The 26101-nt window shown below is 49.2% G+C and overlaps 1 protein-coding gene across 1 annotated transcript in view; it reads left to right on the top strand.

Moving 5' to 3' along the window:
* The first annotated feature begins 802 nt into the window (after positions 1-802).
* Positions 803-26101, top strand: part of LOC147677886 (mitochondrial inner membrane m-AAA protease component AFG3L1-like) — a 365672-nt gene continuing 340373 nt past the window's right edge. The window contains exon 1 of the mRNA XM_086945781.1: positions 803-1332. Coding sequence (XP_086801907.1) covers positions 1216-1332 — 117 coding nt within the window. The 5' untranslated portion in view covers positions 803-1215. The remainder of the gene's footprint in view (positions 1333-26101) is intronic.

Below are 26101 nucleotides of genomic sequence, written 5' to 3'. Positions count from 1 at the left end.
GCCTACAAAACTTGCCTAAATTCCAATTCCGTCCACGATGCAAAAAGACTTTGTTTCCAATAAAATAGCTATTCCATGGATTCTTTGGTGTTTCAACTGTGCTCGTCGGCAAATTGTAAAGATAGTCTACACAAGTTATACGTAAACCAAGATGTATTCATAGTTGAAACAGATGAGGAATAAAGCGGATCGAAGATAAATACAGCCTTCCGTGCACCATCCTCCCGTCGTACCTCCAACAGGAATCTAGAACACAATGAGAGGCACACACTGGGGATGCCCCTTTAAAAATGATAACAATGTACCATATTACCATAACAACATGGCATAAGCATGTTGTGGCGTCTGTGCATCATTTCTCAGTTCACTTACTTTATATAAAGATGTTAGAATCTTACTTTGTACTTGTCAATGTATTCCATGTAAGTACTTTTTTATAATGTTTGGGTCAGGCATTGGAATTGCTTCACAGGCAGTTGGAGCTACCACCTTGAGCCCTCTATACCTGTATACCTGTGTATCCTGTTGACTTCAAAGATTGAAGGCTCCTAGTCCATTCGTTGCTGTACAACTTTATTGAAGAGACCACACTTCACATGTGCCAAAGAATTACACTAAATGGCATAAGCAATTGTATTAGAATTACACTAAACACTACAGTAACGAAACGAGCAGTGAAGAACTACACGAACTGTATGAAGTTTCATGTACTACCGGTCGCATTCGGGTCCTGGAATGTCTGAAAACGAAGGACCTCTGGCGCTAGTAGCTGCCCAGCGCGCGCCTGTACAGAAATATAACTATTAAAAAAATCTAATGAAGCTATAACACCTATCAGAGGATAATTCAAGCATGGAGAATATGTTGTACTCTGTAACAGCGTAGCACAAGGGCGGGCGGAGGGTGAGGCGCTGCAGGGGCAGTTTTCCGCACTGGCACTTGTTTGGACAGCTTTCACGCTAGTTTCTCGAGTGAATGACATTGAATATGAGCAACACTTGCCACTTACTTGCATAAGATGCACGATGCAGTGATGCAAAGGAGCAGGAAATAGATGAACTTGCAGAAGCATACGACCGATGGGAGCACGATGCTCTGACAGGAAAATGGACCAGTGACTGGTGGGCCCGGGTCTGCAGAGGTCGCTCGGGTGCTAGGTGGGGCCGGAGTTGGTGGACCTGCAGCCCGGCAGCACGAAGCCCTGCTGGAGCCGTCATGAGTTACCGGTTCAGGTGGTTGGTGGCCTCGGGTGCCAGGGCTATAAGGCTGCCCCTGGCGTCTCCTCTCCTGAGCGGTCGTGGCGGGCTGGCTCTTTCGGTGGGGACACGACAGGTGAGCGTGGCTACTGTAAGATGTTGTTGAAAAGTGGGTGTCTCGTGTGGGGGCAGGGGTAGGAGTGTGATGTTTCGGGGCAAAATACCTCGCACCTCTGGCAGGGCGTTAATGTGAGGCTGGGGGTGCTCTTTGAAGGGCAACGGGCACAGTTGCCCACGTTTTCTGTTTGCTTATGTGTGCATTTTTATGTATTTTGATTATGCCTTTGTGTGACATTTCAGTGCTGTGTTGTGTCACAGGAGTGGAGCAAAATGGTTATGTCCACGGAATGAGATAAATTACAGGAATGTAACCCTTTTGTTGGATGGAATGTTGTAGAAATCGCCTTGGCACTGTTCAAAAGCCAAGAAGTGCATCTGATCAAAATCGACTTGGCTTTTTAAAGGGGCCAAAATGATTATTGTTTTTGAGATCGGACGTTAGTGGTTTGTGCCCCTTTCCCCAGAAATTGTCCTCTAACTGATGCAGTATGGGGGCACAGAACTTAAAGGGTTCCCACAGTAGAAGTATTCCATAGCTGACAGAACCACAGAGAGTAGCTTTAAAAAGTAGAACCATTCCATGGGGTACAAAGAGCCAAGACTCTGCCTTTACACAGTAGTACTATTCCATTGTTTCACAGAACCACAGACTTTAGCATTACACAGCAGAATCATTCCACAGGTGATCCAGAACCAAAAGCTCTGACTTTACATTGCAGAACTATTTATTCCACAGGTGACACATAACTGGAGACTCTGGTTGTACACAGGAGACCGTTCCACAGGTGATCTATAACCACATACTGTGATTGTACACAGCAGAACCGTTCCACAGGCGATGTATAACCACAGAGTCTGGTTGTACACAGCAGAACTGTTCCACATGTGATGTATAGCCACAGACTCTGGTTGTACACCGCAGAACCGTTCTCAGGCGATGTATAACCACAGACTCTGGCTGTACACTGCAGAACCTTTCCACAGGTTATGTATAACCACAGACTCTGGCTGTACACTGCAGAATCGTTCCACAGGTGATTTTTAACCACAGACTCTGGCTGTACACCACAGACTCTGGCTGTACACCGCAGAACCGTTCCACGGGTGATGTATACCCACAGACTCTGGTTGTGCACCATAGAACTGTTCCACAGGTGATGTATAACCACAGACTCTGGTTGTACACAGCAGAACTGTTCCACAGGTGATGCATAACCACAAACTCAGGTTTTACACAAAACTGTTCTGTGAGTGACATATAACCACAGACTCTGGTTGTACACAGCAGAACTGTTCTGCAGGTCACCTAAAACCACAGACTCTGATTTTACACAGCAGAACTGTTCCGTGAGTGACATATAACCACAGACTCTGGTTGTACACAGCAGAACTGTTCTGCAGGTCACCTAAAACCACAGACTCTGATTTTACACAGCAAAACTGTTCCGTGAGTGACATATAACCACAGACTCTGGTTGTACACAGCAGAACTGTTCTGCAGGTGACGTATAACCACATACTCTGGTATTACACAGCAGAACAATGTCAAACTCATCAGCCTTCACTCTTATTAAGCTTCCTTCCCTACCCCCATATGAAAAAGTGGGAGAGGTGAGAAGAGGAATTGCTGCATCTTCCAACCTCAGACGCTTTCCTCTTTCTCTACACATGAATGCCACATAGTGGTTGGATTTCCAACCTCTCCAATCCAACCCATTCATTTTGCAAAGCAGGTTTCAAGATAGCGCATCCAGAGGTTTAAATATTATCTCCCCCCCCCCCCCCCCCCTGCATTGGTACATGATTAGTTCCGCAATTATTTTTGAACACTGCTGCCTACTACTCTGTTCCTTTCTTCCTCACTGTTTCACTTCATCATTACATTAAAATACCTGTTTAATTTTCCCAACGAGCACCCCACCAGTGTTAACTCAGGTCACCAGCTGCCAATGTTCAGGACTGCATGATTTGAGGTTCTACAAGTTCAGAACCTCAGGCACAGAAATCTCTACAGCAGTCTGGCTATTGAGGTTGCGCAGAATCATACCATGATCCGAAATGCTGTTGCAGACGCCTGGGCTCTGATGTGGATAATTATTTCAACTGTGGCCATGATAATATTCTAAAAATAAAGGAAAACCATTGATACATAAAGACATTTAAAGGTATGCTGTAGAAGTATTTTACGAAGAAGGCTGTCCTAAACTGATGCTGGTACGTACTGTCTAGCTTTTGGGATGGTAGATCAACAAGTGGAACTGTTGATTAATCTATTTGTTATAGCCCTTTGGTTTTGTATTGTGAAATTGATGGACACACCTGTTTGTTTTGTATACTTGTTGGGCATTGACTAAACAGCAAGCAGGAGCGGCATGTGTGTAGCCACAAGCAGATTACTTCACATTAAGTGTGTTAGCTTGGAGCGTGGCTGCAACACTCAGTTAGTGATTTAGTTAAGAGTTTGCTAACAGCAGATGTGGCAGTTTTTTTTTCTTTTGTGTGAAACAGTCGATTTATGTGAGACTCTCTGATTTAGGGATAAGTAACGGTGGACAGGTGGATTTGGGTAAAATAGTAACACGCTCTGCCCCCCAGATTAGAGAAGAAACACATTGGGCAAGAAAATCAAATATTTATTCTTACCCAACGCACATACAAATTGCTTATTCAACGTTTTCGACCTAATTCAGCAGCTAATGGTCTCATAATTCCCATCATTCCTTAATCAAAATATATAATTTTAGGGAAAATGTGGCTAGTAGGTTACTATTCAGATGATGGTTTTATATCTTTTTAAAACTCGGCAATCAGTTTAAATGGTAGTCGGCTTTAAGGAGGCTTGTTGATGTTAGTTTGCTTGGAATTAAATGTAAGATTAAAGAAATAGGAATCAAAATCACCCTGGGCTATCACAATTTTTATTGATTTGATTGATCTGCACATTAGTCATCAGCAACTTGCTTTGGTGAATGTCTATTGAAGATTTGAAAATATATCTGATGAATTGTATATCCAGAAAGCTGATTGAATTCTGAGGGAGATCTAAATCTAAAATTAGATCTTAAAGAACTTGAAGACTTCTTACAGAATTGATGGCAGCCTAAGTTCCCCCCCTCCCCAGCTGCATTTCTATAAGTTTTTTAAAAATCATTTTATTATTTTCATCAACATCAACAAACGTGTAAGGTTGAGCACGGACTTACAAAGCATAATTGTCTTGTATAGCTGACCAGTTACGATCCCTTCAAGTCCGTTACCCAGGAGTAATCAGCAAGAGTATACAGCTCAAGTATCCAATATATTCATCAATATAACTTTCCAGGCCTTCGCAGAATAGAAAGTAACAAGCGTTCTTGACGGAATATTCCATGCAACAACCCATCCACCTCCCAACCTGAGCCCTCCCCTACCCTCCCTCCTGCCGGCGTGGTCTAAGATAGTGATCGGAGCCATAACAAAGATATATTTGTACCAAGGGATCGGTTGTTGACACCATCAGGGCGTCCACGTAGTTCAGAGTGACAAATTACGGAATCAGGGAATCATAACATTGTTCCTATTCCAATCAGCTAGGTGAGTGGCCCACTAGTCTCCCTCCACAGTCATGTCACTCAGCTCTGAGTCAGTAGCCTCATCCTCCTTCCTCAAGTCCACCACCAATGCCTCCCATGCCCGAGCTGCTTCTAAAGCCCTATCGTTGTGAGACCTATGAGCCTGCTGCATACGCACCGCACCCTCACTACTGGCCCACTTAAGCATCTCCGCCCTCCATCTAAGAAAGCTAGGCCCTACCTTATCTTTCCAGTGGGACGTGATTTCACGTTTGGCGAGCAGCAGCCCCAAATCTAAGAGCTTGTTTGTCACCTTTTGTTTTGCTTGTGTGTGGAAACCAATGCAAGGGACTTTTCCAGGTTAATCTGCCTCTCAGTCGCCTTGCAGAGTGAAGTGAGGACCTCCTCCCAATAGGTACCTAGTTGTGGGCGATCCCAAAGCATATGCACTAAATCTGCATTTCTCAATCTACATCTGGGGCATTGCGCAGAGTCCGTGTGAAAATACATATTGATCTTTTCTGGTGTGAGGTATGCTCTGTGTAAAATAAAAAATTGAATTAACTGCAATCTAGCGTTCCCAGTACCTTTCCATGCCCTCCTTAACACATGTGACCAGGCTGAGTCCGGGATCTCTCTGCCTATATCTGCCCCCCACTGCGCCTGCAGCTTCTGCAATGGGGTCGACCCTTCCCCCAGCATGCGTCTATATAAACAAGTTACGGCCTTAAAGGTGCCTGCCGCCATCGCTACGTACTGACACGCTGCATTTACCGGAGGCTCCGACAGGCCCGCCCCCCAGTGTTTCTGAAAGGCAGTAACTAGGGCTGCATGAATTAGGAAATGCCCCCTTGGGAGTCCAAAAGTCTCCTGTAATGCACCGCACCGTAGAGTAGCAGTGCGCCGTCAGCGAATAGGTCCCCAACCATCTGCAATCCAAGCATCTCCCACTCCGCTAGGGCTGAACAATCCCCCCCATGTGGTAGAGCTGTGCACATACCTAACGGTATCTCTGGAGCATAAGGTCTCTGCACCCCTATCCTGTTGTGATAGCGTTTCCAACAGTGCCTTAACGCACATTCTTCAACAGACAGTCCATCAACTCTCAACCTGAGCTGTAATACCACAAATGACAAGACATGCCGCGGCACATCAAATGAATGAAATGAAATGAAAATTGCACTTATATAGCGCGTAACTACCCGGAGGCCTCGCAGCGCTTTAGACTGAATACTGGTGGCGAGCTCAGGGTGGATCAGCACATCTTTGCAAACAAGTGCGTTTTTAAAGCCTTTCTGAAGGACAGGTGGTTATTGATTTCTCGAAGGAAGAGGGGGAGGGAGTTCCAAAGCCTAGCCGCGGTATGAGAAAAGGAGCGACCACTCCAACGGGCTTTGTTAATTTTGGTGGCGGTTACCAGTTGCAGAGAACTAGAGCGTAAGGCTCAGGAAGGTGCATAGGGTGTAGCTATAGGGTGAAGGATTGCTGGGCCAGTGCGGTGAAAAGATTTGTGCACAATGCACATGGCCTTGAACTGCACTCTGGCCGCTACTGGGAGCCCATGAAGCTCTTTCAGAGCTTTCTTAGCTGACTGCCAGCGGGGGATGTTGTACAGTAAGCGGGCAGCACAGTTTTGTGTGACCTGGTTCAAATTCCCGCTCCGGGCCATGAAATTCCTGCACCACTGCCTGGGTGAAGCACTGAAACTGCGCAGTTAGATAATACAGTTCAAAGTCAGGGACTGCGAGGGCCCCCCTCCGCCCTAGGCCGTATTAGCGTGTCCAATGCCACTCTGCGCCTCCCCGCCCCCCAGATAAAGCCACCCACCGCTGAACGGTGGGTGGCTGTATTTCAGTGGTTCCAACATTAAAGCCTCAAGTGCAACTCTGACAAATCCGAGGTCCTCTTTTTTGGGTGCAGTTCGGATCCGGACTGGAAAGTGTGGTGGCCTGAGAACATGTTTCCACCAGCAAGTTCGTCCCAGGTGGCAAAAAACCTTGGGATTAAGATCGACAACGGCCTCTCACTGCGCTCACAGATAGTCGGCCTCACGGGCACCTGCTTTGGTTTGCTCCGGATGCTGCGTAAGTTTCTCCCTCTGTTATCGGAGGAACACAGGAAGATCACAGTGCAGGCGATAATTGGCTCGAGAATTGACTATTCCAACGTTCTGTATCTCGGCCTGCCAGAATATCTGCTTCAACAGTTACAGGTGGTCCAGAATTCGGCAGCACGGGCCATCTTTGGACTATCTCGCCGTGCTAGAGCCTCGGGCCTCTTGGAGGCATTGCACTGGCTTCCCGTCCGGAAGCGGATAATGTTTAAGACCTTAACTCTGGCACATAAAGCCCTGCACGCCTCCGGAGCGAAATACCTCCAAAAAAGACTGACCTTTTACCACCCAGCCAGGTCGTTGAGGTCAGAAGCCTTGTTTCTTGCCGTTGTGCCCCGTGTCAAGAGGGCACGCATTGGAGGCTGCTCCTTTAGACTGTTGGCGCCCCAGCTGTGGAATAAGCTACCAGTGACCCTGCGCAGCACTTCAAACCTGTTGGCTTTTAGGAAGGGGCTTAAAACCTGGCTTTTTACTTCCTAGTTTCCCAGGCTCTGTTGGTTTCTTTTCTGTCTTTTGCTGTTTTTTTTCTTGTTATGTTATAAGATTGGTGTGCAAATTAAAGCGTCGGGACACTCTTAGAGTAGCCGTACGCTATACAAAATACAGTTTAACATAACATAACATAACGGAGTTGACGAAACAGTGCAACAGGTATTCGTATTGGCAGGGTGCGGAAAAAATGCAGCAATCGTGGGAGCGCCACCATCTTCAATAGCGCCACCCGACCTGCCACAGAAAGTGGTAAAGTACTCCAGAAGTGCATGCTGCCCTTGAGCCCCCTGAGCGCCCTACCAATGTTACCCTAGAGTAGGTCGTCTTGTATATGGTAGATATGCGTCCCCAGATAGGGGAGGCACCAGGGTTCCCACGTCACATCAGGCATGTGCAAAGGCGGGTCGCGAGCCCTGGTTACTAGAAACACGCAAGTCTTTGCCCAATTGACTCGCAGGCCTGAAACCTCTCCGAAGCGAGAGAGCAGTTCCCGCGCTCCTACCAAAGCCTCATTCGCATCGTTCAAGAAGAGCACCAGGTCGTCCGCATACAATGAAATATAATGCGTCCGCCCACGAAGCTGTATGCCCGGGTATGCACTCCCCATCCTAGCACGCGCTGCTAACAGCTCTATAGCCTGAGAGCAAATAACAACGGAGAGAGCGGACAGCCCTGCCTGGTGCCTCGTCCCACTGGGCACGAAGCGGAAATGACCCTACCTACCTTTATCCTAGCGCTCGCAGCAGAGTATAATATTTCTGTCCTGTGGATATACCCTTCTCCAAGACCAAACCCCCTCATAGCCGAAAACAAATAGGGCCATTCTAAGCTGTCAAACACTTTCTCAATGTCCACAGAGAGGACCACTGCCTGGTCAGTGTCGCCCGCTCACCCCCCAGCACTCGTATAAGCCTGCAAATACTGCCAGCAGTGTTACGGGTAGGGATAAACTAAGCTTGATTGGGGTGAACCAACTGCGTCATAAAAAGAAGGAGCCGAGTGTCCAGCACCCAACATAGGATCTTATAATCCGTAGTGAGCATTGACAAACGACGTTACGCCGCTGGATCCGTGGGATCCTTCCCAGGTTTGAGGGGAACGATAATATCCTTCCTAGTGGACGCCGGTAACACCCCCAGCAACTTGGCCTCGCCATACATCGAAAGCAGTCTAGGAGCCAGCTCATCAATGTAAGCCGAGTAAAATTCCACCGGCAACTCGTCTCCTCCTGGGATCTTATTCCGCGCCAGCTGTTTAATTGCACATCGGATTTCGGCGAGCGAGATATCCCGTCCCAGGGAGTCCGTCTGCTCCTCCTCTATCATAGGCAGCTCCAGATCCGCCAGAAATGCTGAATGTCAGCCTCCGCAGCGGGCAGGCGACTCGTATATAGGTCCGCATAGAAAGAGCGGAGCCGGTCATTAATTTGATGCTGCGTATAAACTAGGTTCCCCAATGGGGACGCCAACGCCAAGACTGGGATGCATCTAGGTATAGGATTAGCCAGCCACGCCAACAACGTGCCAACCTTATCTCTCTCAGCATGCGCACGGGTCAGATATGCTCTATGGTCAAAAGACCTTAAACGCTCCACTACAACCGCCACCGCTTCCTTCTTAGTTTGGACCTTGTCTCGCTCATCAGAGTTAACCGAAAAGGCACGTTCAGCCTCCCTGAGGGCTCTCTCCGCAGCCTCAATGTCCTGCAATAACTGCTTCCGCACCCTGACCCATGAGGCGATGCAGAACCCCCGGGTCACCACCTTAAAGACATTCCACTCCAAAGCAGTCGTCCCAGCCATGCCCTCGTTCTCTGCAAAGTATTGTGTAATACCCGTTCCCAGCTCCGTTCGGAAGGCAGAATCCTCCAGTAATTTCGGGCGCAGTCTCCAGGTCGAGATAGCCAGGCGCAACTCAGTCCAGCAAAACCCCACCAACAGGGGGTTGTGGTCCGAGATCGTGCGGGATAAATATTCGCAGCTTGATGCCATAGTAGCCAGACCAGGACTACACAAGATCACATCAAGTCGTATATGCAGCTCATGGAGCGCCGAGAAAAAGGAATAATCACGTTCAGCCAAGTGCTGTGCTCTCCAAATGTCCACAATTTTATTTATTTATTTTATTTTAAGAATTTATAGAGCGCGACTGTCACCGTTGCAGGCATCCTGGCGCTAATAGAATCCAGACTACAGAAGGCAGCGAAGTATGCCTGGGGAGCGAAGGCTAGCCAGGGAAAAGCCAAGTTTTTACCTTTTTCCTAAACTGCATAAGTTCATTAGTGGCCCTAATCTCGATGGGGAGAGTGTTCCAGAGTCTGGATGCAGTCACCTGAAAGGATCTGCCACCAGCTCTGAACTTCTTAAATCTGGGAACAACTACCAGTTTAGCATCCGATGAGCGAAGGTGTCTGGAAGGGGTGTACCAGACAAACTTGGACCTGAGGGGGACTGGGCCGCATCCGTGAAGAGCCCTAAACACAATGCAAAGGGCTTTAAATTGAATCCTCTGTCTAAGAGGAAGCCAATGTAGTTTTGCAAGGGCAGATGGACCATGAGATCTCCTAGGCAGCCCCAACGCCAATTTAGCCGCCGCAGATTGAACCCTTTGGAGTCTGTCCAGTAGATACTCAGGGGACCCGAGCAGGAGGGCATTACAATAGTCCAACCTGCTCAGGATGGTACATCTAACCACCTGGACGCGGGCATGAGATGGTAGCAGGGGCAGAACCTTCCTGAGTGAGCGAAGGATGGAGAAACAACAGGCCGATGTTTTCTGAACATGGGTGTCCATACTGAGCCCATGGTTCAATGACTCCCAGGTTACGGACAGAGTCTGAAGGCCGGACGCTAGAGCCGGATTCCGGGGGCCAAAAATTGTTCGGAAACGGGCGAGGGATCCTTGTTCCAGCGCTAAAAAGCACTTCAGTTTTCCCGGCATTAAACTGAAGCGAGTTTGCCTTTAACCAGCTGGCCGTATTCCTGAGGCAGTTGTGTAAAACCTCCACAGAGATGGACTCCTCTCCTTCCAAGGAAAGGATCATCTGCGTGTCATCGGCATAATTAATAATTCGAATGCCAAAGCCTTTGATGAGCGAGATTAGTGGCCTAAGGTAAATATTAAAAAGGATAGGGCTGATGGCAGAGCCCTGGGGCACACCATGCAGGACGGGGGAGAAGGGGGATTGAAAAGGAGGCATAGAAACCGCCTGCTGCCTGCCCTGCAAAAAAGAGTGGAACCAACTCAGAGCCGAGTCTCTCACCCCTGTCTCAAACAACCGCCTTAACAAGATCTTATGATTAACCGTGTCAAAGGCGGCAGACATATCAAGCAGAATCAAAAAAGAAGCCTGATTTCTGTCTGCACGCCTCTGAAGTTCATCCATGGCGGTGATGAGGGCTGTTTCGGTCCCATGGGCCGGCCGGAAGCCAAATTGGTCCTCGTCAAGTAGGAGAAGTTGTTCTAAGTGGGTGGAAAGAGTGTTACTAACCACTCGCTCGACTATCTTGGCGGGAAAAGGCAACCGTGAAATGGGTCGGTAGTTTTTTGAACACTCTGGGTCCAGAGAGGGTTTTTTCAACAGGGGAGAGACAAGCGCACGCTTCCAGTGGGCAGGAACGGTGCCGGTTATCAGAGATTGATTGCAGATGAGATGGAGGGAGGGAAAAAGCTCGACAGCAAACCCCCAAAGATCTTCCCATTGGGCTCTAAATTTAGCTAATCTGTGGATCGGAGCACCAGGCAACGGCGGGTGCGATCTATCCATGTCCACGTCCGTAATGGAGTTGAAGTCTCCCTCCCAGCAACACCGGCCTCGTAAAATAGTCCACCAGAGCGTCAGACAAGCGCTTCAAGAACGGTATCTGCTCCACATTGGGGGCATAGACACTACAAAGGGTTACCTCTCGTTCATTCAGGCGGCCTTCAACCGCCACATAAGTCCTTCCGGGTCAACTACCTGCACGGTCATCTGAAACGGGACCCCAGCTCTAACCCAAATCAAGACCCCTCGCGCAAAAGCAGAATAAGTAGTGTAGTAAAGTTGCCCTCGCCATCTTCGCTGCAGTGCTGCCCCCTCTGACTTGGTCAAATGTGTTTCTTGCAGGAACGCTATCTGCGCGCCCCTTCTAACTAAATAGCAGTGGACCTTATACCTCTGCTGCATTGAGTGTAATCCCCGCACATTCCAAGTCACACATTTCACGTCAGGCAATGGACCCATGCTATAGGTGTGAAATCCCCCCCAGAACATCTCCTTCTTCTGCTGCCACGCCGGCAGGTTCTGTAGTAGGGGATCTCGGTGTATAGTCATAATCTAGTGAATAGTCCCGCCCATGTGCGTGGACCCCGGCAATCAAAAATAATCTCTTAAGTTGTCAAAATAATGCAGAAACTGCAAAGACACTTAAGAGAGAATTTAAAGACAAATAATGCAGCCTATATCCACAGGCTACACTGTCCAGTACTTCAACTAGAAATTCCACCAAAAAAACACCACACACAGCACAGCCTGCTAGTTTCTACCATAGAGAAACCTGCCTCCCCCAGTCAAAGACTCAGGAATGATAGAGAGGAAGGTAGGGACAGACAAGCCCCATAGGCTGCCATTATGTGGCTTAAATAGGATACTGTGCCTTTAAGAGAACTTTTCAGAACTTCTCCCAGTATCCCAGAATGCATAGCAGGTCCCTCTACTTTCTGTTCTTTTTTCCGGCTCCTGCTTACAGGACCCTGGCATTGAGCTCTCCCTTTTTCAAGGGTTTATTGGAATTTTTTGGCACTTTTGAATTCTAAAAGTGTTGCAGTTTACTTCTTGGTGTTCTCTTCTCCTGTTTTGTGCTGTTTTAGGCGTTTTAGGGCTCTAGAATGCCTGGCCTTTTTGTTAAGTGCCCAGCATGTGAGAGGAAGAAGGCCAAGACTGACCCCCATGATGTCTGCATCGTGTGCCTCCCAGAAGATCATGTCCCTGAGGATTGTGTCATCTGCCAGCAGCTTTCTGCTCGGACTCTGAGGGACAGATTGAAGATCAGGCTGGCTGGCCTGGAGGAGAGGCGTCTGCAGGCTGCAGGTGGGTCTGGGCAGGCTGGGAAGGTTCCCTCTGCCTCTGCTGAGGCCCCTGGGGGGCTCCCCAGGGGCAGGAAGTCCAGCAAACGGTCCCGGTCTCCGTCGACGTCGATTGCATCGACGACGACGTCGAGCGGGATGACGGCGGTGTGCTCCCCTTCTCCCCGGGGCTCCGGGTCGAGACGGCGTGACGGCTCGACGTCTAAGGAGAAGCCGCCGTCGACGTCATCGTCTTCGTCGAGGTCTTCCTACCGACGCCGAAGGCAAAGTGACAGGCATCGGCGCTCGCCGTCGAAGGGACACCGACGCTCGCCGTCGAGGCGACACCGTCGATCGCCGTCGAGGCGACACCGTCGATCGACGTCAAGGCACCGGTCGACGTCGAGGGGCTCCTCGACGTCGAGAGCATCAAGACGACGGCGACGTTCGTCGTCTAAGACGGAATGCTCGACGTCGAGAAGGCGGCGTGCGACGTCACGGAAGAGGAGATCGACGTCGAGGAGTCGACGGTCGACGCCGAGGAAAAGAGGGTCGACGGCGAGGAGACGGCGATCGACGCCGGAGTCGAGGAAGCGTCGTTCGACGCCGGAGAAGCGTCGCTCTGCGTCCAGCAGACAGCGGTCAGCGTCTAGGAGTCGGTCAGCCTCTCCAAAACGGCGCAAGAGGGATTCTAGTCCCAGAAGTCACGCTGCTTCGAGTGGAGGACGCAAGAGGAAGCGGACACCTGCTAATGGGACTGTCTCTCCGCACCCTTCGCCGAAAGGGTCACCGGGCTCGGTGTACTCAGAGGTGTACACACCATCTTGGCCCAGGACTCCGACTCCTCCTCCTGTTCCTAAGGAGGATCCTCCGCCCAAACCGCCACTGCTTTCAGGAGATCCTCCTCCGCCTCCGGTCCCTCCGCATGGGCCCACCCCGCAGCCGAAGGTTCCTCCTCCGAGGTCCACTTCCCTGCCGTCACTACCTGTTCCTGCTAAGGGGACCCCAAAACCGAAACCCCGTGAGGAACCGACGAAACCCCGTGAGGAACCGAGGAAGACCCCTCCACGACAACCGAAGGAGCGGCCACGTGCAGGCAGGTCTCGCTCTCGCTCTGGGAGGAAGGAGAGATCGCGACGCAGATCATCCACGAGGTCGAGACACCGCCGTAGGAGGCACGAGTCTCGCTCACAAACGAGGTCCTCTGGGACCAGGGACTATTCTCCCACCCTATCGGGGTCACCGGACACGAGAGTGTCCCCGATAGATGACCTGGTGGCGTTCCATGACGTCCTTTTACGGGGCGCGGCGAAGTTGGGCATATCCCTGACGGTGCCTACTCCGAAAACATCAGTCATTTTTGAGACTTTACATCAGAAACATCTGTCTCGTCCTCTCCTGCCTCTGGTGCCGGGCCTGGAAGAACCGGCTATGGCCCTGTTTCTCACCCCTGCGGTGACGAAGGCGGCCCCATCAAGATTACTGAAGAAGTACCGGGCCCCCGATTCGGATCCAGCCTTTTTAAGAACGGAACCTCCTCCTGACTCGGTCATTGTGACGGCGGCCCGCAAGCAGCATGCCACCACTCCGTCCTCCACGGTTCCCCCGGATAAGGAGTCAAGGTGGATGGATTCGGCGGGGAGGAAAGTCTGTGGCACTTGCGCTACCTCCATGAAAGCGGCGAGTGCCACGGCACTGTTGGGCCGATACGACCGCGCCCTCTGGGACTCCCTCGAGCGCTTTGCGGAGCATTTACCTCGGGAGCAGCGGGAAGACTTTGTGGAAGTACTGAGTGAGGGGATGTTGGTGGCCAACCAGATTATCAGCGCGGCAGCGGACTCTTCCCTGTTGGCTGCTCACGGATTTTGCCACGGAGTCAACCAACGGCGCCACGCATGGCTCCGGCTTACGTCCCTGAAGCCGGACGCTCAGCAGAGGGTAGCCAATCTACCGTTCTCCGGTGAGACCCTCTCCGGGAAGCATGCGGACGATGAGATGGCCCGCATGAAGGCGGAGGCCGAGACGCTGACGGCTGTAGGCCTGGAGAAGCCTAAAGAGACCAAGAAGCAGTACCGCCCTTTCCAACGGCGGATCGGCGGACAAGGCCGAGGACGGGGACAGGCTTCGGGGCAATCGCAACAGCAACACCAGTTCCGTAAGCCGTTCCAGAAGCGCCAGAAGGCCAGGGGAGGCCAGCAGTCGGCCCCAGCGCCCAAGGGCCAGGCGGGGTCTAGGCCCTAGGAACCTACTTCCCCCGGATCTGTTACCCACTCCGGTAGGGGGAAGTATTCAATTTTTTCTGGCAGAGTGGAGAAAAATTACTCAGGACAAGTGGGTGCTGAATATTGTTTGCAATGGATACAGTCTTCGGTTCACCAGCCCTCCTCCAGCTATTCCCCCGGTCAGCTCGCGGTTTCAGCTGCGCGAGCTTCAGGCGGAAGTGGCTATCCTGTTGGGGAAAAGGGCGATAGAAGACGTACCTCGGTCTCAGAGAGGAAGAGGTCTGTACTCCCGGTTCTTTCTGGTTCGCAAGAAGGACAAGAACGAGTTCAGGCCCATTCTGGATTTGCGACATGCAAACAAATGGATTCGCAGAGAAAAGTTTTGCATGCTGTCGTTGCATCAGATTTACCCTCAGTTGCAACAGGGAGACTGGCTATGCGCTATAGACCTACAGGATGCTTACTTCCATGTGCCCATTGCACACAAACACAGGAAGTTCCTGCGAGTCGGCACCAATCACTATCAATACACAGTACTCCCATTCGGACTGAAGTCTGCGCCGAGAACGTTCTCGAAGTGCATGGCGGTGGTAGCAGCGCCCCTGAGGAAGCACAAGGTGTTCGTCTACCCGTACTTGGACGATTGGTTGATCAAGGCATCCTCCTTCTCGGAAGCGCGAGCACACTTCCAGAAGACGTGCGTTCTCTTGAACAAGCTGGGGCTGCACATCAACATGGCCAAGTCTGTCCCGACTCCGGTCCAATGCATACAGTACTTGGGAGCCTCCATCAATACGCTGTCAGCAAGCGTATCTCCTTCGGAAGAGCGACGATTATCACTCCTTCGGAAGGCTCAGGCTCTTATGACGACTCCATCTACAACAGTGAGGACGGTGCCTTCTCTACTGGGATCGATGGCCTCTTGTATCGTCCTGACGCCACACGCACGGCTGCACATGAGACCGCTGCAGGAGTGCTTGGAGGACCAGTGGGATCAGAGGAAAGGATCTTGGGACGACAAGATTCGCCTGTCACTGCATGCTCTTCAGTCTCTGAAGTGGTGGTGTTCGGCGTAGAATCTCCTCAGAGGGGTTCCCTTTCACAAGGACATTCCCACGCAGACTGTCGTGACGGATGCGTCTCTCCTGGGATGGGGAGCGCACTCCGGGACTCTACAGATTCAAGGCACGTGGTCACCGATGGAGTCCACGTATCACATCAATTTCCTGGAACTCAGGGCTGTTCACTTGGCGCTGAAGGCTTTTCTTCCGTCCTTCCAGACCAACTCTCTGCTTGTACAGACGGACAACACCACCACGATGTATTACCTCAACAATCAGGGGGGCTCGAGATCGCGCACTCTGTCACAGGAGGCGCAGACGATCTGGCACTGGCTCCTAGCCAGAGGACTGACGATAACGGCCACCCATCTACCAGGTGTGCAGAATGTTCAGGCAGACGCACTGAGCAGGCTGCTCCAGGAAAACCACGAATGGGTCATAAACGACGAAGTACTAGGAGAAGTCTTCGCAAGGTGGGGAACTCCAGACGTAGATTTGTTCGCCACCGCCGAAAACAGCAAGTGCAGAGACTTCGCCTCCAGGTACTTCCAACAAGGGACTCTGGGGAATGCGTTATGGATCAACTGGACGAACAGCTTTCTGTACGCCTTTCCTCCCATTCCCCTGATACCGGCGGTGCTCATCAAGCTGGCCCGGTCCAGAACTCGGATGATACTCATCGCCCCGGAGTGGCCCAGGCAGTGGTGGTTCACGGACCTGCTTCACCGGTCTCTCCTTCCTCACATTCGGTTGCCGTGCAGGCCGGACCTTCTCATGAAGTTCGGGGGACGGATGTTACACCCCAACCTCTCGTCTTTGAGTTTGGCGGCATGGCTCCTGAGATAGTGCAATATGGCCATCTGAATCTGCCCGATGATTGCATGGACATACTGAAGGAGTCTAAGAGACCTTCCACTCGGACTTCATATGCTTACAAGTGGAAGTGGTTTTGTATCTGGTGCCAGTCTAAGAACCATGATCCTACGACCTGCAAGGAAAACGTCATCCTTCCTTACCTTTTACATTTGGCGCAGTCTGGCCTTAATGTCCATTCCATTAAGGTACATCTTGCTGCATTGACTGCCTACAGGAAATGCCCTTCACAGACTTCCTTTTTCCAGATCCCTGTGATCAAAGATTTTCTGGAAGGTTTGAAGAAAGTATTCCCTCCTGTCAGGCTTCCCTCGCCTTCATGGGAGTTGAATGTGGTGCTGTCCAGATTGATGAAGGAGCCTTTTGAACCTATTCATAAGGCTTCATTGCAGCACCTGTCCTGGAAGGCGGCGTTCCTCGTGGCCATTACATCGGCCCGCAGGGTGAGTGAAATTCAGGCGTTGTGTTGTAATGAACCGTATACTGTATTTCATGCTGCTAAGGTTGTTATGCGTACTCACCCTAAATTTCTTCCCAAGGTTATTTCTGATTTTCATGTCAACCAGACTATAACTTTGCCTACGTTTTTTCAGAACCCTTCATCCCCAGCGGAGAGGTCTCTCCATTCCCTGGATGTTAGGAGGGTGTTGAAATTTTATCTGGATAAAACCAAGGTTATTCGTAGGTCTGACCAGTTGTTCATCAATTATGGGTCGGTCAGGACGGGTCTTGCGACCTCGAAGCAGTCCATCTCTAGGTGGATTGTGTCCTGAATACAATTGTGTTATCAAAAGGCTAATAAGACCTTAGGAGGTAAGCCTAAGGCTCATTCCACCAGGGGCAAAGCTGCCACGACGGCTCTGCTCCGTAACGTGCCGATTGCTGAAATCTGTATGGCAGCCACTTGGAAGTCTGTTCATACCTTTGCTAAGCATTACTGCCTGGACACTGACGCCAGGGCAGACGCTCAGGTTGGCCAGGCCTCGCTGCGGAATTTGTTCGCACAGTAGTGGCGTTATGTATTTATTCTCCACCGCCGCTTTGGTGTGGGGATGGGCTTGCCATTCTATTCACTAGATTATGACTATACACAGAGATCCCCTACTACAGAAGGAGTAGTTTCTGTCCTGTAACTCCAGTTCTGTAGTAGGGGTATCTCTGTTATAGTCATAAGCGCCCGCCCTCCTCCCCGGTGGAGATTTTTCATCATGTAAAGAATGCGACAGGTCTGGCGTGCTTCGCCTTCAAAAAGAACTGAAAGTAGAGGGACCTGCTATGCATTCTGGGATACTGGGAGAAGTTCTGGAAAGTTCTCTTAAAGGCACAGTATCCTATTTAAGCCACATAATGGCAGCCTATGGGGCTTGTCTGTCCCTACCTTCCTCTCTATCATTCCTGAGTCTTTGACTGGGGGAGGCAGGTTTCTCTATGGTAGAAACTAGCAGGCTGTGCTGTGTGTGGTGTTTTTTTGGTGGAATTTCTAGTTGAAGTACTGGACAGTGTAGCCTGTGGATATAGGCTGCATTATTTGTCTTTAAATTCTCTCTTAAGTGTCTTTGCAGTTTCTGCATTATTTTGACAACTTAAGAGATTATTTTTGATTGCCGGGGTCCACGCACATGGGCGGGACTATTCACTAGATTATGACTATAACAGAGATACCCCTACTACAGAACTGGAGTTACAGGACAGAAACTACTCCTTCTTCCCTGTAACCAAAACAAACCCTTCCCCCAACAGACCCACCCAACCCAGCACGTCACCCTCCCAGAACAGGCACCAACATAGTAAATCCCATCCAAACCAACCCAACAATTGCCTCAACAAAGCTAAGGAAGATAAACTAGGACCATCCGGTGGGGCTGGATAGAGCCTAGCAAGTACTCAGTAGTAAATCAGCACATCGCCCTATTTCCAGCTCAGAATCCCCCTGAAACGAACCCCCCCCCCCCATCCCCCACCCACTCAGTAGCTCGTATAGCGAATCATTATGGAATCCCATCGTGCCACGCATCTAACTGTTCTTAGGAGGTACTACCAAGCCCTGCATTGTCCCTAACTAGTGCCAACCCCCCCACATCACGTTAGAGTTATCAAGTCTACTCATCTAACAGACCATCCGCCGTCCCAGGAGTAACTAGTGCCAGATGTAAACTGTCCGATGCAGACTAGTCCGCCTCCGATTGCCCCTTGTCAGTGTCCAAGTCTGATCCTTTCGGGGAGGACTGCAGATCTCCGTCACCGCCTGCAATGCTCCCCTGCGCTCCAGTTCAGTCTGCGAAGTTGATGGTCTTTGCAGGTCCCTCCTACGGCGCCTCAATCGCCGGGATCGACTGGGCAAGGAATCTCTAGCCAGTTCTCGTGCTTCCGCTATCTGTCCATCTGTACCTGCCTTATAAGATTCCAGTCATGTCCATGCCTCCTCCGGTGTTTCATAGAAATGAATTTTCCCCTCCAGAGCAATGCGCAGCTTGGCCGGGAATAGCAAGGAGTACTGAATCCCCTCCGCGCGGAGTTTCTTCTTGATGGCCTGGAAAGACATACGGCGCCGCTGCGTTTTAATCGAGTAACCTGGGAACAGAGTAACTCTGCTATTGTCTACCTGGAATGGGCCATCCACCCGGGCCTTCTGTAGCAGCAAGTCCCTGTCCCTAAAGTGCAGCAAACGCGCCACCACAGGCAGAGGAGGGCGCCCCTGCTGCGATGGTCTTGCGGGAACTCGGTGCGCACGCTCCAGGGTGTAGAAGGAAGATAAGCCCTCCGGGGCCACCACTGTTCGCAGCCAGGTTTCCAAGTAATTCACCATGCCGGATCCCTCAATATTTTCCGGCAAGCCCACCACTCGAATGTTATTCCATCTATTCCTCCCTTCCGCATCCTCCACCCGCTTTTCCAGCACTGCGATCCGTTCCAGAACACTCGCCATGCCTTAAGTTAGTGCGGCTTGATCTCCTGAATCTTGATCTCTGCCTGTTTCACCCTGTGTGCCAACTTCGAGTAATCTACCTGTAGTAGGCCCAGTCCAGTCGCCACCTGTGCAATGTCCTGTTGTAGAGCAGTGCGAGATTCCGATATGGCGGTCAGGATTTTATCGAGCTGTAGTTGAAGTCCCTGGTCTTGCGATGGCCCGGATGCGTCTTGTTCGTCTCGGGCTGAGCCCTCTGCATCGGAGGGTTGCGGGTCACCATCTTTCCTCCCTCTGGGCTTGCCCATATCAGCGGCCTCCAGGGCCCCTCCGCAGCCCATCGGGACGCAGGACAAGCTAATGCGTAGCAGGCCCTCAAAATGGCCGCCCGGTCCGTCGATCGTAGGCCCCACCGTTCCAGCACCTCAGGCTTCCGGTTGTCGCCAACCCAGCGATCACACGAGCACTCTCTCCAGTTATCGTATGCACCTAGTTGGTCCTCGAGGAGATCTGCCCCACACTCTAGGCCAGCATCGTCACTCACTACTCCGCCGGTTGAGTGGGCGCTTACGAGGGTAACGCCGCCATCTTAAGTCTTCTATCCACGGCCGGCACCGGTCGAAAATCGCTCCATATCTCCGGATTTTGCCATCCAAAAACACTGGTTCCCTCCAGGGCAGCTACCAGTCACATTCATGTCCCCCATGGCTACTCGGGGGGGCCAAGGGGGTCGATTTACAGGATAATTGCGGGGTTCACGAGCGGAGCTCGGCGCTCACTCTGCCATCCGCCTCGGCATCCATGCCATGCCCCCTGAATTTCTATCAGTGTAGTCTTCCCTGCTGACTGAAAAAAAAAATGGGGAAAGTCTTCCTAGATCTTTACTTGCTTCATACGAATGGTCAGTTGTTGAGTGACTAGCCACAGGCACTTGCTTAAAAATGGAAGGATCTGTACCCAATTCATTTTGTGCTGCTTCCCCTTAAATGTTTCTCCTTTTTCTACTTAAGTGACTTTGATGATGGTTACCGTCTATCTATCTATCTATCTCTTTCTTGTCATTGAGCTGATACTCACTGGTTACCACAGTTTATACCCTGAAGCCTGGGGTACAATTCCCAAAACACCACTCCGTGCAATACTCTGAGTCTCATATCAGAATCTGATTAAAAGATATTTAGTTGGCGGGGTTATGAACCATCTAAGCTGGTATGCACAAATAATATTGTTAGTTGTGGATTGCTTTTAGTGACAATTGATTAGTGATCAGATCACTTATCACTTGGGTTGCACTCCTGGCAACAGGCATAATATTTGCTTTGACAAAGCGAGAAAAGCATTAAAAAGAGCAAAAAAAGTCAGACTTCAAGGATGTTAGGAAGGGGAAGCAAGCATTGGCAAAGCCAACAAGTCTTGCCCAAGCGAGAGTGATTGGCTGTGCCAGTATGTTGTAGTCATGTTGTACACGAGCATGGCTAAAAGTTAGTGGGGTAAAGGGGAGTGGAGTGTCGTAGAGTAGTGTTGTGGAGGGACTAGAGGGTCAGAGTAAAGTGGAGTGGCATATTGTCGTGGAGTGGCGTAGAGGGTGTTGCGTGGAGTTGAGTGCTCTGGATCGGATTCAATTGTCGTGGAGTAGTCTGTTGCAGTACAGAGTGGAGTAAAATGGTATGGAGTGGCATAGAGGGAGTTGACTAGAGCGTCGTATAGTGGAGTGGTGTTTGTAGAGTGGTATATAGTGGAGTGGTGTTTATAGAGTGGTATAGAGTGTAGTATCTTGGAGTGCAGTGGCCTAGAGTGAAGTGGCATAAAATACAGCGCTGCAGAGTGGTGTGGCGTAGACTGCATTGATTTTGAGTTTAGTGGTGTAGAGAGAAGTGGGGTAGAGCAGTAATGTAGAGTAGATTGTTGTGGAGTGGAGTGGAGTAGGGTAAAGTGCGGAGGTACAGAGTAGAGTAGCATAGGGTGTAGTGGTGCAGAAAATATTATAGTGGCGAAGAGTGGCGCAGAGAGCCGTGGCATAGATTATAGTGGGGCAGAGTAGAATAGAATGGTGTAGAGCTGGATGGCTTAGAGAAGTGTGTAGTGCAGTGGCGTTCAAGTGCAGTCTTGTAGAGTGCTGTGGCATAGAGTGGTGCAGAGTAGAGTGGCACAGGGTAGACTAGAGTGGTGTCGAGTGCAGTAACTTATAGCTCTATGGTGTAGAGTGTTGAAGAGTATAGTGATGTAAAGTGCAGTGGTGAAGAGTGGTTGGCGTAGAGTGAATTGGTTTTGAGTAGAGTGGTGTTGAGTGAATTGGCGTAGGTTACAGTGGTTTCGAGTAGAGGAGTAGGACATAGCAGAGTGGGGCAGAGTAGAGTGGCGTAAAGTGGTGGCACAGGCTGGAATTCAGCGACTTAGAGTGCATTGGCGTAGAGTATATTGTTTCAGAGTGGAGTGGTGCAGGGTAGGGTGCAGTGGCATAGAGTAGTGGCATAGAGTGCAGCAGCGTAGAGTGGAGTACAGTGGCATAGAGAAGATGGTTTCAGAGTAGAGTAGAGTGAAGTGGAGTGCAGTGCAGTGGCGCAGGATAGAGTGCATTGGCGTAGCTTGCAGTGACATAGTTTGGTGTATAGTGCAGTGACCTATAGAGCAATGGTGTAGAGTGTTGCAGAGTATAGTAACGTAGAGTGCAGAGTAGTTGGCATAGAGTGCATTGGTTTTTAGTAAAGTGACAAGGGCACTGTCATAGAGTACAATGGTTTAGAGTAGAGTGGCGTAGGGCACAGTAGAGTAGAGTGGCTTAGAGTAGAATGGGGTAAAGTGGAGTGGCGCAGTGTGGAATGCAGTGGCTTAGAGTGCAGTGGCATAGATTAGATTTTTCAGGGTAGGGTGCAGTGGCATAGAGTAGTGGCGTAGAGTGGCGCAGAGTGGAGTAGTGATGTAGAGTGAAGTGGAGCACGTAGAGTGCAGTGGAGCAGGATAGAGTGCATTGACGTAGAGTGCAATGGCATAGATTGCAGTAGAGTATAGTAGAGTGGAGCAGCGTAGATTGCATTGGTATAGAGTGCTGTGGTGAAGAGTAAAGTGCAATGGGTGTAGAATAGTGGCGTATAGTGCAGTGGCATAGAGCTTTTCAGAGTATAGTGGCGTAGAGTGCAGTGGTGCAGAGCAGATTAGAGTAGAGTGCCGTGGCGTAGTAAAGTTTGATTTTGAGCAACGTGGCGTTGAGTGCAGTAACTCAGAATGGAGTGGCATAGGGTAGATTGTAGTGGTGTAGAGTGCAGTATTACAATTCAGCTTATCCAATGCACTACCGTATTTCTCACCCTATACTTCTCTCAATATGTCTTCTAACCCAACTTTCTGACTCATCGCAAACTTCTTTCTACTACTCTTTCCAATGCACTTACCTATTTCTCACCCTATACATCTATCAATATATCCTCTACACTCACTCTCTCATTTATCCCAAACCCCATACCTCTACTATGATCCCCAAAATAACCCTTTCTAGACTCGCCCTTACTGTACCCCTCCTTGCATCATCTGACACCTCTTTTACTATACCGATCCCCAAAACAAACCTTTCTAAACTCTTTCCTCTGACTCTTCCCCTCCACAACCCCTTTTTACTCATCCAAAAGCCTCCTCCTACTGCTATGACCTCCAAAAGCGTGCTACTCGACAAAAAAGCGCTTCAACACCTCATCAGAGGTAAGAAAGCATTATATAAATGCAAACCTTTTTCCCTCTTCTATCCCTCCGCTACCTTTCTCTATCCAACTAACATATCCACCACTCAAATTACTTCCATATTTCGCTATACTAATTCAACACTAATCCTTATGGGTTCCAGAGTAGCGTGCTACTCGCCCCAAAATGTGCTTCAAACCCTATCGGGGGTAGCAAGCGATATATAAATACAAACCTCTTTACCTCTTCTATCCTGCAACTACTCTTCTCTGTCCAAATAAATGAATAACCTATCCTCACTCAAATTACTTCATATTTCACTATACTAATTTTCAGCACTAATCCTTTATGGGTTCCGGAGTAGCATGCTACTCGCCAGAAAAGCGCTCCAACACCCCTTCAGGGGTAACAAGCGCTATATGAATGCAAACCTTTCTCCCCCTTCTATCCCTCCGCTATCCTTCTCACTCCAAGTAACTGACTAATATCCACAACTCAAATTACTTTCATATTTCACTATACTAAGTCATCACTAATCCTTTATGAGTTTACGGAGTAGCGTGCTACTGCTCCCCCACCCCCCAAAAAAGGCGCTTCAACACCACATCAGGGGTAATGAGCGCTATATAAATACAAACCTTTTTTCCTCTTCTATCCTTCCGAATCCAAATAACTCACTAATCTATCCACCACTTTAATTACTTTCATATTTCACTAAACTAATTCAACACTAATCCTTTTTGGGTCCTGGAATAGCGTGCTACTCAACGAAAAAGTGATTTGACGCCTCCTCAGGGACAGTAAGAGCTATATAAATGCAATTACAATACAATGCAGAGCCGATTAAAGTGGATTGGTGTACAGTGTATTGGTGCAGAGTGCAGTAAAGTGGTGCAGAGTAGAGTTCAGTGATGGAGATTGCAGTGTTGTACAGGGAAGTAGAGCAGGGTAGAGTGTAGTGATGTAGAGTTCAGTGCCAGAGAGTGCTGTGTTGCAGAATAGACTGTCTGCGAGTGCAGTTGTGCATAGTAGCATAGAGTGCATTGGTGTGAAGTGTAGTGGCGTAGTGTGGTGTTGAGAGCAGTGGAGTAGAATACAGTGGTACAGAGTAAAATAGAGTGGCGTATTTAGAGTATAAGCGTAATGTGCAGAGGTGCAGATTAGATCGGAGTAGAGCGCAGTGGCCGAGGAGATTGTTTCTGACTAGTGTAGTGGTGCACGGTAGAGTACAGTTGCGTAGAGTGGCTCAGTGTAGATTAGAGTGGCGTAGAGTAGATTAACATTGAGTGCACTGGTACACAGTGGAGTGGTGTAGAGTGCAGTAGAGTGGAGTGTTGCTGAGTACAGTGGCATAGAGTGGAGTGGCGAAGAGGGCAGTGGTTCCTAGTAGTGTAGTGTAGAATACATGGCGCAGAGTAAAGTGGCTTGGAGTAGAATGGTGCAGAGTAGAGTGCAGTGACGCAGTGTGAAGTGGTGCAGGGTAGACTGGAGTGGTACAGAGTGGAGTGGGGTAAAGTGACATATGCATGGTGTGGTAGCGTGCTGTCATTTTAAACAACCCATCTTCAATTGAAACAACCATTACAATTGCACAGACATACAGTTTTATCGGTATACAGCACATGAATGATAATTTGTGGAACTTGCATCACCTAGTGTATTGATTTGTTTGTTCGTATTAAAATATTTGTTTCCAACACAGTTCAGAATTACCCTAAATGTGCTTCATTTGTGCTTTTATAATTCTAATATATACTAAAATATCAGCAGAATTCATTAACAGACAATTAAATTTAGTTGTGTGCCTGAAAAAAATAACATCATACAGTCTTCCTCAAAAACACCCCAAGTAGCCAGCATGATTGTCACATAAATCATCTCACTTTGAAGTCAGAGAAAGAAAAGTAAACACCAAGCTCCCTGGAAGATTTAAAGGCCTTTATTCAGAAATCCAGTATCAGTGAAAGAATACAATAAATAGGGTTTGGAACGGAATGGACAAACTCAAGCTGGACAGCCTAAAACAGATGGAGCCAGGAAAAAGAAATCAAGCATATGTGAGATACAAAGCAGTGGTTGGAATGCATTCTGAGGAAAGCTTTCCGAATGTCCCCAAGATGTTGCTAACAAACCAGACAACTGTGCTGTCTGGCAGGCTTCAACCTAAAAATTAACCAAATATTAAACTCTTTATGGAAAAAAACAGTAGTGGTGCCAAACCATAAAAACTAAAAGGATAGTTTTTTTAAAGTAGAAATTGGAAAGAGATGATGCTCCATACTGTTCGATTATGGATCCTGGTTTGCCCTGGGACAATACACATATGGCTATCCAATCACTTCATGTAACAATGGAGTGTAACATCCATTAATCCATATATTTCCAATATCTTCTCTCCAATATTGGGGGTTTGGAGCGTCCTAGGCAGATGCCTAGTTATGTAACTATAAAGGCGGTCTTTAAACATATAACTTTATGAACCTCTTCAGAGCAGCCTGCTTTGATTGTTTTCTTGCTTTTGTGTAAAGGAAAAACCCTGGTTGTCGGCTCAACACTTGTACATATTCTATAGATGGATTATCTTGAGTGGAACAATTCCCTATTCTTGCAAGGGTGCTGTAATCAAACCCTTTAAAAAAATAGAGATGATCCTGCATCTTAATATTTCATCTCATTAACAGATGTGTCCAATAATATTTTTCTTTTCTTAATTTGTTCAGAGAAGTTTCAATGATTGGCGTGCTAAAAAGTGCCTGATGCCCTTAACAACAAACAGGATTTCAGTAGGACCAATTCACAGTTGGCCAGTGTTCTTGTAGCTGGGTATGGCTCAATGATTTACATGTCTAAGCAC

This window comes from Lissotriton vulgaris, chromosome 12 (genome assembly GCF_964263255.1).
Source record: "Lissotriton vulgaris chromosome 12, aLisVul1.2, whole genome shotgun sequence".
NCBI lineage: Eukaryota > Metazoa > Chordata > Amphibia > Caudata > Salamandridae > Lissotriton > Lissotriton vulgaris.
Note: the sequence above shows the minus strand (reverse complement) of the source record. Positions and strands in the feature narration are given on the sequence as shown.